Here is a 13,637-nt window from a genome sequence, read left to right on the forward strand (position 1 = left end):
TAGACTGATAATTTTAGTCCCTGAACTAATGAAGTAGTTTAAGGGCGTCAGATCCTCTTTGTAGGCTCAAAAATCTTTGTATCTGCAGAATGCTCTAAATGTAATTGTGAATAAACACAAAAAGAAAAACAGAAGAGATTAAAGGAAGCAATCAATACATTTAATCAATTTCCTGAATGTGTTCTCATATAGACGAATACCTGCTCATAGTCCCTGTAATATATTTTACCTTCAGTACCTGGCCATCAGCTCCCAGCAGATACACGGTGACCTCCACGTTCCTCGCTACGCTCTTCCCCCCTTTCTCAAACTCCCCTCTCTCCAGGGTCACATAGAGGTCGTTCCTGATTTCACCTGCAGCCAAAAACCCACAACATTTACATTTACAGAATCTGCCAGACACAACAGAAACACATACATCAAGGCTTTGTTTGTGTTTTTTAATGAATGCTTAAACAAGATTATGTTTATAAAGACAGATTAACATCTCAAAATCATTCAGCAGAATAAAACAATACACTACTTGGACTCAGCGCATATTAGCTGGTAAACCACTGTACCCTCATTCAACACAAAACTGCAATTTTTTTTTTAAGCAAGACGGTGAGGATATCTTTGTCCTCACCAACAAGCATTAGCCAACATTAGCATGTTAATAGTATTAGAACTTGGCTAATGTTCAACAGCCATTGTGTGGCTTAAAAAGAAAATCATACTAACAATGTTATTACTAGAGCTTAGCCACAAAAAAAGGATTTTACACAGAAAAACAGGAAACCGAGGGCCCTCTTCAACATTTTCATATGTGCCGGATTTTGCTTGTTTATCGGGATATAAAATGGCTTATAAGTATTTTGAATGTTTCGAGTTAATAGCTTCTAATTTTAAAACAACTTGCTTAGAATCTTTTGCTTTTAGCTTTTCAATATAGAAACATCAAATCAGCACAGCATGAATAACTGTAAAGCAAATCACACAACAAACTGTATTACTGTAACACTGCAATTATACTGTATATATTATAAAACCAGAGGTGCCAAAAAATTATACTTGATAGAGGGCCATGGGCTGAGAATTGCTTTGTACCAAACATTACCGTAATTTCCGGACTATAAAGCGCACCCATATATAAGCCGAATTTAAGCCGAACATATTATAAGCACTGAATTTTACAAATATTTTTATTTTTAACATAAATAAGCCGCACCTGTCTATAAGCCGCTAATGTACACTAATGTACTTTACACAGGCTTTTCCGCTATTGCACTGCATTTTCTGCTATTACTGCGTGTGTTCAAGACCGAGGAATATGTCCTTATTATTTTCTGATGCTCATTTCTAAGTTTCTTTGACTAACCCGTAACGCTGTTGCAAAGAAAAATAGAAAAAACATGAGTTTTGGAAACCTCTCTGTGCTTATATGATTTCTGTTGCAACTGGAGTTAGCGAGCTCTCCCTTCACCCAGACTCAACGCGTTAAAACGGCTTGTATCTAAACAGTAGCCTACCAAGAAAGTCATTGTTCACTGTCTTCCTCCTTCCTTTCACAACAATTTATCTCGGGAGTTTATCTTTTGGCATTGTCGTGCGTTTAAAAATTAACCGATGGAAGTTTTTTCTTCCGATGCCGTGCAGCTCAGAACACATGTGAGGTAGGTTTTTTCGTTTCCATTCGGAAATCATTGGTCTAATGTTATGTCGCTCAGTTTTTTGGCTTGAAGTTTGTGAAACCCAGAAAAACCCAGGAAAATTTCATAAATTAGCCGCTTTATTGTTTAAGCCACGGGGTTCAAAAAGTGGGAAAAAAGTAGCGGCTTATAGTCCGAAAAATACGGTATATTAAAATTCAAGTTGCTTAAATGATTCCATTTATGATTATAACAAGATTTAAAGGTAATTAAATAAATAAATTGAAAGCATTTCTCTGTAACCTACTTAACTAAAGTGATTTTTGTTTTTTCAAATTTTAGGTCAGTAAAACTTATAGTACAATGAGAAACAATCCAATGTACTGAACAAAAAAATTTCAAAGCCTAATACAGCTATTCAGTAATCATACATATACTGTACATCAGGTACACCTACTTAGCATACTATTCATGATGTGTAATACATTACAAAGCCACTCATTTCCAACATTTATTAACATGCTACATTTTAACATAATAAATACAACACAGCTGTAGTCGACAGAGTTTTGTATCAATTCAACTACACAATGAACTTTCAATGTATTAATTCACAAAGTTTTTTCTTCTCAGATTAAAAGATTGATCACAAGACTTTAAAATTGTCTTTTCTAAAGCAACTAATGTCACTTATCTCACCACAATAAATTAACTCTGTCCCACACTAAATCTGAGCATGACCTCTGCTCTCTCTGCCAACACAAGCTGAGGCAAGTCCCGTGTGAGCCATCAGAAAGTGTGAAAACCAATAAAGACATGTAAATTGTGAGCAAATGTGTGGATAAACAGAAAATAAGGCATATTAAGAGACACTTCTCATGAGACATGAAAGAGGATAAAATAAAAAATGTTAGAATGGCAACATTCACTAGACAATAATGTGTCTACCATTGCCATACACAAGATTCGAGAGAAGCCTCATAAGAAAAGCTCATAAGAGGCATTTGCACATGAATTTCATGGTTTCATTATATTATAAAATGTACATTAAATTTATTCATTAAATCTTGAATCTAGACAAAAAGTAAGTTCATGTGGGACATTATAAGACAAATTTCAGGCACTGTTAGGAATAAGAAGTAAACTCATATAAGAAGGTATTTATTAAGATTTATATTATAAATACAAAGAAAAACTATACATTTCTGAATATAAAAATGAATTGAAAAAGAAAATTCACATTTCCCTTTTTTTTAGTAATAGCCTATATTCCTCTAGAAGCTATTTAGTTCCAAAATAGTACATAGCATCGACACATCTCACCCACAAATATGTTTCTGTCCATTTTTTCCCCTTCATGTTTTCCCTTAAACTCTAACACGGTTAATGTAACTATGTTGTTTGCAAAATATTTCTATGGCGTGACCTAAGGAAGTGGTAGCTCAGGTAGCTCAGGTCGGGGGTTTACTCTTGGGCCATTGATCAAGGCCCTTAACTCTCTGTGCTCCATGGCGTTGTATCAAAGTTGACCCTGAACTTTGACTCCAGCTTCATAACATATACAGTATATGATAATATCTGAAGAAAGAATCTTACTGTATTGTAAGGTACATGTAACAAGTAAATGCATATTCTATTTTCTAAACTTTTCTATCGAGTGGAAGCTGATACACACCTTAAAACTAAGGCGTTAGTTTTTTGTCCACAGCCACTGGATGGGAACATAGGAAACAACTGTTTCGTTCGATGACACAATTCTTTGCTTACCAATTATTTACATTTATAACTTCCTGAAATATTATCATAGAAACATGGAAAAAACTGAATAGAACCTTCTTATGTTTATTTTATATTTCCAAATCAAAATAGAGGACATTTTCTCAAGGTTTTGGGATGAGGGACAAAGTATTAAATTATTGTCCATAGCACAAAGTGGGAAGTCTGGTCACCCTATACATACTATTCAGTTATTACATATAAGCAGCATGAGCCTGGTAGCTTAAGTCTTGAAACCAAAGTTGGCTACACCAAAATGAAAATTGTAAAAGTGTACTTTTTGGAACTTGTCTTGGTGAACCACATACAGTATTCCCATCCGCTCTGCTCTTACAGCCAAGTGTCACTGATCCCTAACTACTGTACCCTTTAGTGCCTTTAAATTGTTCATAAAGCCAATTCTTGATATAAAACAAATAAGAACCTGCATGACACCAGCACCATCAGTCCTACATATGAGTTACAGCAAAATATTTCATAATGTAACATTGCATTAAAACCAAGCAAATATACTAATGACCTTTTACCTGGCATGATGATCTCAGAGAAGCCAAGTCTCTTTGTGATGGAGACGTTGCGTGTGAAAAGACGCATGTATTCCTTCTGAATCTGTTCCAGGTCTCCATGCAGCAACTGCAGCGAAACAGCGAGTCCTGCAGGAACAAGAATAACCACAGGCATAATATAATCACTTCAAATGCAATACCTCTAATTCGATATGCTCATAACCAGAGTGCGGAGCTCAGGCAGTTTAACACTGCGAAAATAACCCATTTTCAGGAAGAACCGGAAAAAAAAAACCCTGCACTGTTGCTTATTTCTAGAAGCAAAAATTTTAATATTACCTTATTAATCTGGGGAATAATGATACTTTAGACTTTCTGGCATGAGAGTTAAACTTTTACCTCTAAAGCAATAACCAAAATATAGTTTTATTCAGAATTGCGATTTTTTTATTTCATGCAGATGCCAATTTCTTTATAAAAGACAAATAAATAAATAAATAAATAAATAAAAATCTTTCAGCTATTTCACCATTTAGTGTGTGTTTTATCTGCAAACATTAACATTTTGCAGATAAAAAAATGACATTTTGCAGATTAAAAAAATAATATACTGCTCTCTTCATCTATTTCATCATTCTCCAATAAAGACATTTCCACCCATCTAACTACTGCTAAATTACATAAAGCAGAAACCTTATCTATGTCTGTCTTGCACAAATCTCTGCCTCGGAGCACAAAGCCTAATTGTGGCCACTTTTATTTCATAACATTGCGAATGCACTTCCCCCACACGGTTCACTCAGCAATGCAAACCCATTCATATGTATTATATCAGTCAGATTAGCAGTACAGTGAGATGTTGTTATATAAGATTCTACACTGCCTCCTCCACACAACACAACCCCACACAATACAGCTAAACAATAGTGAATCTTTCTTATAAACCACACTTTTACCTTGCTTAACAAAACATCCACTATATTATTCACAATAAATCAAATGATCAATGCTAAGTGATGCTAATTTAAGTTTAGCTAGAATAGCTAGTGTAGTTGTGACAACAGGGGTGCAAATTAAGAAGGATTAAATTAATTCTAACTTGTTTTTTGACAATTGATGTTTTGATGATTTTTGTGTGCCATGATTTTTGGACTGTAGTTGATGTCAACAGTCTGCTACACTGACTCAGGACTACAGTTTGCTTCTGATCACCATCACTGTACCCCACAACATTGTATATTTGCAATAAATGGACATTCGGTGCAACCCAGATGAGGATGAGTTCCCTCGTGAGTCTGGTTCCTCTCAAGGTTTTTGTCTTATGCCATCTCGGGGAGTTTTTCCTTGTCACATTCGCTACCAGCTCGCTCATCAGAGACAAACTTACACTTAAAAAAAAACATCTTATTAATTTTTATTACCACATTATCTGTGTAAAGCTGCTTTGTGACAATGTTCATTGTTTAAAGCCTTATAAAAATAAAAATATGATTCGAATTGAATTATGATTTTCCTGGTTATTATATGTTAAAATATCTAGATTTATGTGTGACTTTTTACAAAGGTCATTTTTCTGGATTTATATACTAAACTATGGTTTCTTAAATACTGTTCAGGATACCTTTGGGTCTTGGGAACTTTCATGTGCCCAGAGGAAACCCCCGAAAGCATTGGGAGAACACATTAAATATCCCCCAAACACACACATACACAGATATACACACAAACACGTGTGGAAATCACACCCCCAATCAAAGAGGCAAGAAGCAAACGTTTTGAATCTGTGTGAGACACTGCTTCATCATATTCTAAAAGTCTCAAAAGGCAAAAGAACATGGCTTAGATATTGTACAAAAATAGGTTCAACATTTCAGCTTGATAAACTTTGAACATAATAAAAATGATCAGCATTAATATTAACAAAACCACAGCATGTGTCCCTCTCTTGATGAGCCACCCCAAAACAGAGATAACACAGAAGAGCGTAAGCGGTCGATAGGCCCTTCCAGAGTGTATTGATAGCAAATGTACACTGCACCGATAATTGGCGTTTAATGGACGACGGTTAGAAAAGCTCCATTTAGCATAATTGAATTTTTGGCTGAATGAATTGCTCGTTAATCAGCTGATGTGGAGTCACTGAGCTGCGGTCTGCCAGAATAAGCTGTAAGGATTACAGCTCTCTTACCCACGCAGTTTTGCTCAATATGCCTATTTTTCTCATTTATTTTCTCACTGCTGAAAACTAGAGCTTGGTTTGCATTTAAATGATCTTACACACAGTCATTATTGTAAACTACAGTATTGTACAGTAAAGCCACTATACGCTGAGGAACTGAGGTGTTGTTTGGATTTCTTCTCATTACAAAGGATGTTTGTTCAAGTGAATCAGCTCCATTCCTCAGCTGATTAAGTGCAAACACATTAGGTTTGGGTTTATTTACGTTTTATGCAAATAGACAGACAGACAGACAGACAGACAGACAGACAGACAGACAGACAGACAGACAGACAGACAGACAGACAGACAGACAGACAGACAGACAGACAGATAGATAGATAGATAGATAGATAGATAGATAGATAGATAGATAGATAGATAGATAGATAGATAGATAGATAGATAGATAGATAGATAGATAGTTTTGTTGGTAAATAGGTAGGTAGGTAAGGTAGGTAGGTAGGTAGGTAGGTAGGTAGGTAGGTAGGTAGGTAGGTAGGTAGGTAGGTAGGTAGGTAGGTAGGTAGGTAGGCCGATGGATGGATGGATGGATGGATGGATGGATGGATGGATGGATGGATGGATGGATAGATAGATAGATAGATAGATAGATAGATAGATAGATAGATAGATAGATAGATAGATAGATAGATAGATAGATAGATAGATAGATAGATAGATAGATAGATAGATAGATGTGGAGTATAGAAGTAAGATGTAAACAGGACTGACCTGTGCCGGAGCTGACCTGACTGTATCGGGAGCTGACCTTCCGAATAATGTTGTCATGTATCTGATACCACTCGCTTTCAGTGTTGCATCTGCAAAAATTTAACATCATCATCACTCACATGCACACACACACAAACACCAAACTCAGTAACACACATCTGACAGACCAAGGAAGTACTAGTGCTGAGTCAATAACTACAGGAAGGCATTTAGTGTTGAAAAAAATATATCCATTCATTTAAAGAATAACAGGTTCCATTTCCCAAAACAGAGATTAAGCAATTAATTGGTTCAGCGAAAAAAAGTTGCACTTTCCTTAAATTCAAATGGAGCCCATATGAAAGCTTTAAATCAGTCACTGTCACTGTCAGAATACAGTGAGTGCAGAGCCAATAAATCAGTGCAATTATCAGTGCAAACAGTAAATAAGTTCAGTGAAATAAGGAGGTTTATGGTGCAAAAAAAATTATTTAACAGTCTATAGCCAAAGGAAAACAGCATAATTGTATTTAGTAATAATTGACTTTACACTTCTATAGTTATATCTACTGAGGGACCTTTTGAGTTTGGGTTCTTTAAAATGTTCTCTTCATGTCATCTCAGGGAGTTTATCCATGCCATAGTAACTCTTACTCTAGCCTGTTCCTTAGGGAACAAGCAAACTCGACATCCAGCTGCTATGTTAAAATCAATCACAATTAAAAAATACAGTAGTGTTTAAAAGTTAGTGAACCGTTTAGAATTTCCCTTATTTTTGCAAAAATATAACCTACAACACTATTGAATTTTCATGTTATACTGGATCAATAAAAAAAAAGACCAAGTGTAATATTATTATCTCATTTGTTGAATTGGATTATTATCTGATGTATTTTCTCATATTTTTTCATATTTTCTCTTATTTTATATTTACAGTCCCTTTTATCTAAAGCGCAAATTTCTGAGCGGCGATCAGGTTTACATTTCACTGCAAATTGTATTCTGTATATAACTATGTGACAAATAAAAAAAAAATCTTAAATCTTAAATGTAATTTTCTAACAAAATTCATAAAGGTATACAAACTTTCAAGCGCCACAATGGCTGTTGATGGAAGCGTCATAAAGTCCTTTCAAAGTCGTATAGATTAAAGTCGAGAGAAACTGGACTCACGAGTAAACTTTGAGCAGGTGCTCGTCCTTGGAGTCGACTGTCAGGAGATCGCAGACGTTGATGACTGCACAACCGAACGGCCGCCTGTACTGCGTGTTACACACCGACTTCTTCTCGCCGGCAACCATTCGCCCTGGGGGTCACGCGAGCGGCCAGGATCACAATAACGCAAACAATGCTTATAAAAATGAATCACAAATTCTGGGATGTAGTCAAGGTTCTGTCCTCAATCTCAACATCAGCCCGACATCATAATATGAGGTGTGCCAGCTGTTTGCTGGGTTTGGGACAGAAGCTGAATGCGTGAATGTTTTACCAAATGAGCAGCAACATGTTCACACAAGCACTTACCAGTCCACAGTGAAATGAAACACACATGCAAATGGGAAACTGGCGACGCCACAGAGACACCAATACCATTCAGTGATATGAGGTTACAAATCGATGCGTGTCATGCATGTCATCACGAGCTAGCTACTCAGACACTGATGGAACATTTAGTTTTTTTGTTTTTGTTTTTTTTAACAGGAAAGACAGTGTACCAGTCACACTTAACTTGAAGTGGCTTATCAGTTTGCCTACATGTTAAGATCTTATTAAAACCTGCTTATTATAGACCTTGGCAGTCATTGGAATGCATGTCCAAATCAATCATATTGTTGTTGTTAGTTTTTAATGGAAGTGATTGTTTAAGACTGTTACATCATTTCATTTGAGGTTTTCATGTCACTCAGAAGGCATTGTGATAGGTCACTTTAAGGAACAGATTTTATGTCGGGGACAGCAGCTCTTACCTATTCTAAAAATATGAGCTACAACATATACATCTTTGCGGAGATCGCTACTTCCCAAATCCTTAAAGAAAGACAAATGTTTGATTCAAACGCTGTTCAAAACATTGTACAAATTCTGTTCTCCACTGCACACTGAAAGAAAAAATAATAAAACAATTAAGCGACCCAACCAGGAACCAAGAGTTGGGGCAATCTGAAGTGAATATAACTGAACCATACCATGTCTCCAGATCATTCAAATCTTTCACCAAATATTAAATTTCATTGGTCAAAAACTGTTGGTTCATTTTCTTTACACCACAGTGTCCTTGAATGCACAAATCTGATTGGTCTGAAGCATAAATTTCTATTCTGTTGTTTCTGAAGTAACGTAATTTCCGGACTATAAAGCGCACCCATATATAAGCCGCACCCACTGAATTTGACAAAGATTTTTATTTTGAACATAAATAATAATACATTAAAACTAATGAACTTTACACAGGCTTTAAGGAAAGACAGTGTCTGTTACACGGTGTAACGGGTGAAATATGTTGTGGCTCCTTTAAGAGCAGAGCGGCATTTTGGGAATAGCCTGCCGCCGCATTTTTTCCGGTATTACTGCATGTGTGCAAGACCAAGGAATATGTCCTTATTATTTTCTGATGCTCGTTTCTAAGTTTCTTTGACTAACCCGTCAAAGAAACTTAGAAAAAGGTTGTCTGTGCTTTTATGATTTCTGTTGCAACTGGAGTTTAGCGAGCTCTCCCTTCACCCAGACTCGACGCATTACAACGGCTTGTATCTAAACAGTAGCCGACCAAGAAAGTCATTGTTCACTGTCTTTCTCCTTCGGTGGAAGTTTTTTCTCCCGATGCCGTGCAGCTCAGAACACAGGTGAGGTGCATTTTTTTGTTTCTGTTCGGAAATTTTATTAACCTAATGCTATGTCGCTCAGTTTTTTGGCTTGAAGTTTGTGAAACCGGGAAAAACACAGGAACAATCCATAAATTAGCCGCTTCGTTGTTTAAGCCGCGGGGTCCAAAACGTGGGAAAAAAATACCGGCTTATAGTCCGAAAAATACGGTAAACAGTTTATTCACATGGTCTACAGTGGACATTTCAACTAATATAAATATAAAAATGTATAAATTAAAATAAAAAAAGCGATATACAGGTTTATTTAAGGAGTCTTCATTGTGAGTGCTTTGTAATAGGTGATTTGTGAAGTTTAGACTTCAGGACATAGGGAGGGGGGTTCAGCAGTCAGGAAATAACTTATAATTGAGAGCAGGAACTAATTTGTCTCTCAGATATTCCACACCGGCAGTTTTGAATATTAATCATTAAAACGTGTCAAAAGAAATTAAACATTGATGAGCAAATCACTGTGGTATACACAAAATAAACTGAGATGATCTACAGCTTGAGCATCCTGCATTGTTACATACTAACTGAGCATTATTTCTTCAGAAGCTCATGATGTGGCGGTTGTTCCTTCCTTACATAACAAGCTTTAACAGCAGACCTGGTTGCCAGAATAATATTAATTTACACATTCCAATACGGCATCATTTGTATAGCAACAAATAAATAAGATGAGAAAACTGTTTATACAGTGCATTGCAAAAGTATTGACCCCCCCTTTGGCGTTTTTCCTATTTTGTTGCCTTACAACTTGGAATTAAAATTGATTTTTATTTGGATTTCATGTAATGGACATACACAAAATAGTCCAAATTGGTAAAGTGAAATAAAAAAAAGAACTTGTTTCAAAAAATTCTAAAAAATTAATAACGGAAAAGTGGTGCGTGCATATGTATTCACCCCTTTGCTATTAAGCCTCTAAATAATATCTGGTGCAACCAATTACCTTCAGAAGTCACGTAATTACTTAAATAAAGTCCACCTGTGTGCAATCTAAGTGTCACATGATCTCAGTATATATATATATATACACACCTGTTCTAAAAGGCCCCAGAGTCTGCAACACCACTAAGCAAGGGGCACCACCAAGCAAGCGGCACCATAAAGACCAAGGAGCTCGCCAAACAGGTCAGGGACAAAGTTGTGGAGAAGTACAGATCAGGGTTGGGTTATAAAAAAATATCCAGGACTTTGAACATCCCACGGAGCACCATTAAAGCCATTATTAAAAAATGGAAAGAATATGGCACCACAACAAACCTGGCAAGAGATAGCCGCCCACCAAAACTCACAGACCAGGCAAGGAGGGCATTAAAGAGGCCAAAGTTAACTCTGAAGGAGCTGCAAAGCTCCACAGCGGAGATTGGAGTATCTGTCCATAGGACCACTTTAAGAGTGGCCAAAAAAAAGCCATTGCTTAAAGAAAAAAATAAGCAAACACGTTTGGTGTTCACCAAAAGGCATGTGGGAGACTCCCCAAACATATGGAAGAAGGTACTCTGGTCAGATGAGACTAAAATTGAGCTTTTTGCCCATCAAGGAAAACGCTATGTCTGGCGCAAACCCAACACCTCTCATCACCCTAAGGAACACCATCCCCCATGTTTTGCATCAGCAGGGACTGGGAAACTGGTCAGAATTGAAGGAATGATGAATGGCGCTAAATACAGGGAAATTCTTGAGGGAAACCTGTTTCAGTCTTCCAGAGATTTGAGACTGGGACGGAGGTTCACCTTCCAGCAGGACAATGACCCTAAGCATACTGCTAAAGCAACACTCTAGTGGTTTAAGGGGAAACATTTAAATGTCTTGGAATGGCCTAGTCAAAGCCCAGACCTCAATCCAATTGAGAATCTGTGGTATGACTTAAAGATTACCCCAAGAGACTTGCAGCTGTAATTGCTGCAAAAGGTGGCTCTACAAAGTATTGACTTTTTTTTTTTTTTTTTGGGGGGGGGGGGGGGATAGTTATGCACGCTCAAGTTTTCTGGTTTTTTTGTCTTATTTCTTGTTTGTTTCACAATAAAAAAATATTTTGCATCTTCAAAGTGGTAGGCATGTTGTGTAAATCAAATGATACAAACCCCAAAAAATAAATTTTAATTCCAGGTTGTAAGACGACAAGGGGGGTCAATACTTTTGCAAGGCACTGTATGTTATATGTTATAATGTAAGTATTAACTGTTTAACACTGCAGAAAGTCCAGAAATGCATTATGTAAGTAACAACAGGAACTCAATAGTTTCCGTAACTATGTACAAAATAAAAATAATTTTTACATGAATAAAACTTGCATTTGTTATAACTATGCTGTTAAAGGAAAATAATTACATTTTCTAATAATAGCACACAGCCAATTGTTTCTTATATCTTTGCTTAAACTTAGAATTACCTAATAAATATCAAATACATATATTGCAGTAGTTTACTTTTTTTTATTCATCATGGTTACAATATCTGGAGGAAAAAGCTGAAAAAAGATTCTGTGGTGAAATAAAAATTATTCCAATTTCAGGCTGTTATCATTGCATTAAGTACTTGAAATAATTGCACCTGAAAAGCATAACATACTGTATATAGTCAGGAAATAGTCTGAAAAAGTACATGTAGCACACTGTGTCTAATTTTCAGTGTATGGTGACAATAATCTTGTTGTTTATTTTTGCAATGTGCCCTGCCCCCTAATATACCATTAGCTCCTCTGGAGCTTGGAGCAAAATCCATACAATAGAAAGTCAATGCAAAAAAAAATTTCAGTTCCAGGAATTTTTTGTGCAGTGTTAAAAATCCACCCAAATAATTCCTTTCCTTCATTTTTCCTGCTGTAAAACAGTGAAAATTACATCCAATCCAATAGTTATGGTTTGACCTATGCTCAAAGCAGCATCTCTTACATGGAACAAAATCAGTTATATCACGGCTTTGAACTGTACAAAGCAGGAGCATCTCTAAGCACTTTCTGACTACAGGAGTAAACATGTTTTCAATGTCAAGCAGTCAGGGCACAGGAGATAGAGCACTACGGGAAAAGAGGATAAAAATAATACATCAGAGCACTTACAACAAAGAGCGTGCACTGCCTTTCAGTTTTCTCAGGTGACTTAGGAACCCCTTGCTTATTGAGGCGCACCAGAAACCTCTCACTGCAGTAATGAGAGAGAGAGAGAGAGAGAGAGAGAGAGAGAGAGAGAGACAGAGAGAGAGAGACAGAGAGAGAGAAAACGAGAGAGAGAGACAGACAGACAAACACAAAGACAGACAAGGACAGAGATGAAGTCAGAATTTCAAAAAAAAGAAAAGAAAATTCACCTTGAGCTACAGCTGAGCTTGACACTCTCAAGTGTGGATCAGTGAGAGAACGTAGCAGCCTCTGCATGTATTAACAGCTTCCCCTGGAACGCCTGATGTGCCTTAATTCCAAGGAGAGGCCTGCTGGACCAAAATCTACCCCCCAACACACACACACACACACACACACACACACACACACACACACACACACACACACACACACACAGGCACAGGTACACACATACACACCTCTCCTACCTCCATGTGTCTCTGTGGAGATTTGTGCAGCCCTTTGGGGATTTACTCATGGAATAATTCACCAGAATTTGTGAACAGGAGCATATGTGTGTGTGTGTGTGTGTGTGTGTGTGTGTGTGTGTGTGTGTGTGTGTGTGTGTGTGTGTGTGTGTGTGTGTGTGTGTGTGTGTGTGTGTGTGACAGATAAAGACAGACTGCAATTGAGACTCCATCAATAAGAGTCCACGAACACATGAACAGCTGCATGTCAGATGAATTCTCAACAACAGCCCCACAGGTAGAAAGAGCATCACAGTCATGGCTAATATAACTCAATATAAGTCATAATAATATAACCATTGCTAACAATGATTCATCCAATTTTCAAGCGAAA

General features: G+C 36.8%; 1 protein-coding gene across 5 annotated transcripts in view; it reads right to left on the bottom strand.

Moving 5' to 3' along the window:
• dock4a (dedicator of cytokinesis 4a) overlaps positions 1–13,637 on the bottom strand; it is a 97,756-nt gene that overhangs the window by 46,407 nt on the left and 37,712 nt on the right. Inside the window, exons 9-14 of one of the 5 annotated variants that reach the window (XM_083560807.1) lie at positions 12,777–12,858; positions 8,810–8,870; positions 8,016–8,148; positions 6,864–6,952; positions 3,932–4,057; positions 239–354 (exon numbers count right to left, since the gene is read on the bottom strand). In XM_083560807.1, the coding sequence (XP_083416933.1) occupies positions 239–354; positions 3,932–4,057; positions 6,864–6,952; positions 8,016–8,148; positions 8,810–8,870; positions 12,777–12,858 (607 nt within the window). Of the gene's footprint in view, positions 1–229; positions 355–3,931; positions 4,058–6,863; positions 6,953–8,015; positions 8,149–8,809; positions 8,871–12,776; positions 12,859–13,024; positions 13,528–13,637 lie in introns of those variants that run through there. The other 4 variants (XM_083560806.1, XM_083560810.1, XM_083560809.1 and 1 more) reach the window with 4 other exon arrangements.

The sequence above is a fragment of the Silurus aristotelis genome (genome assembly GCF_946808225.1).
Source record: "Silurus aristotelis genome assembly, chromosome: 14".
NCBI lineage: Eukaryota > Metazoa > Chordata > Actinopteri > Siluriformes > Siluridae > Silurus > Silurus aristotelis.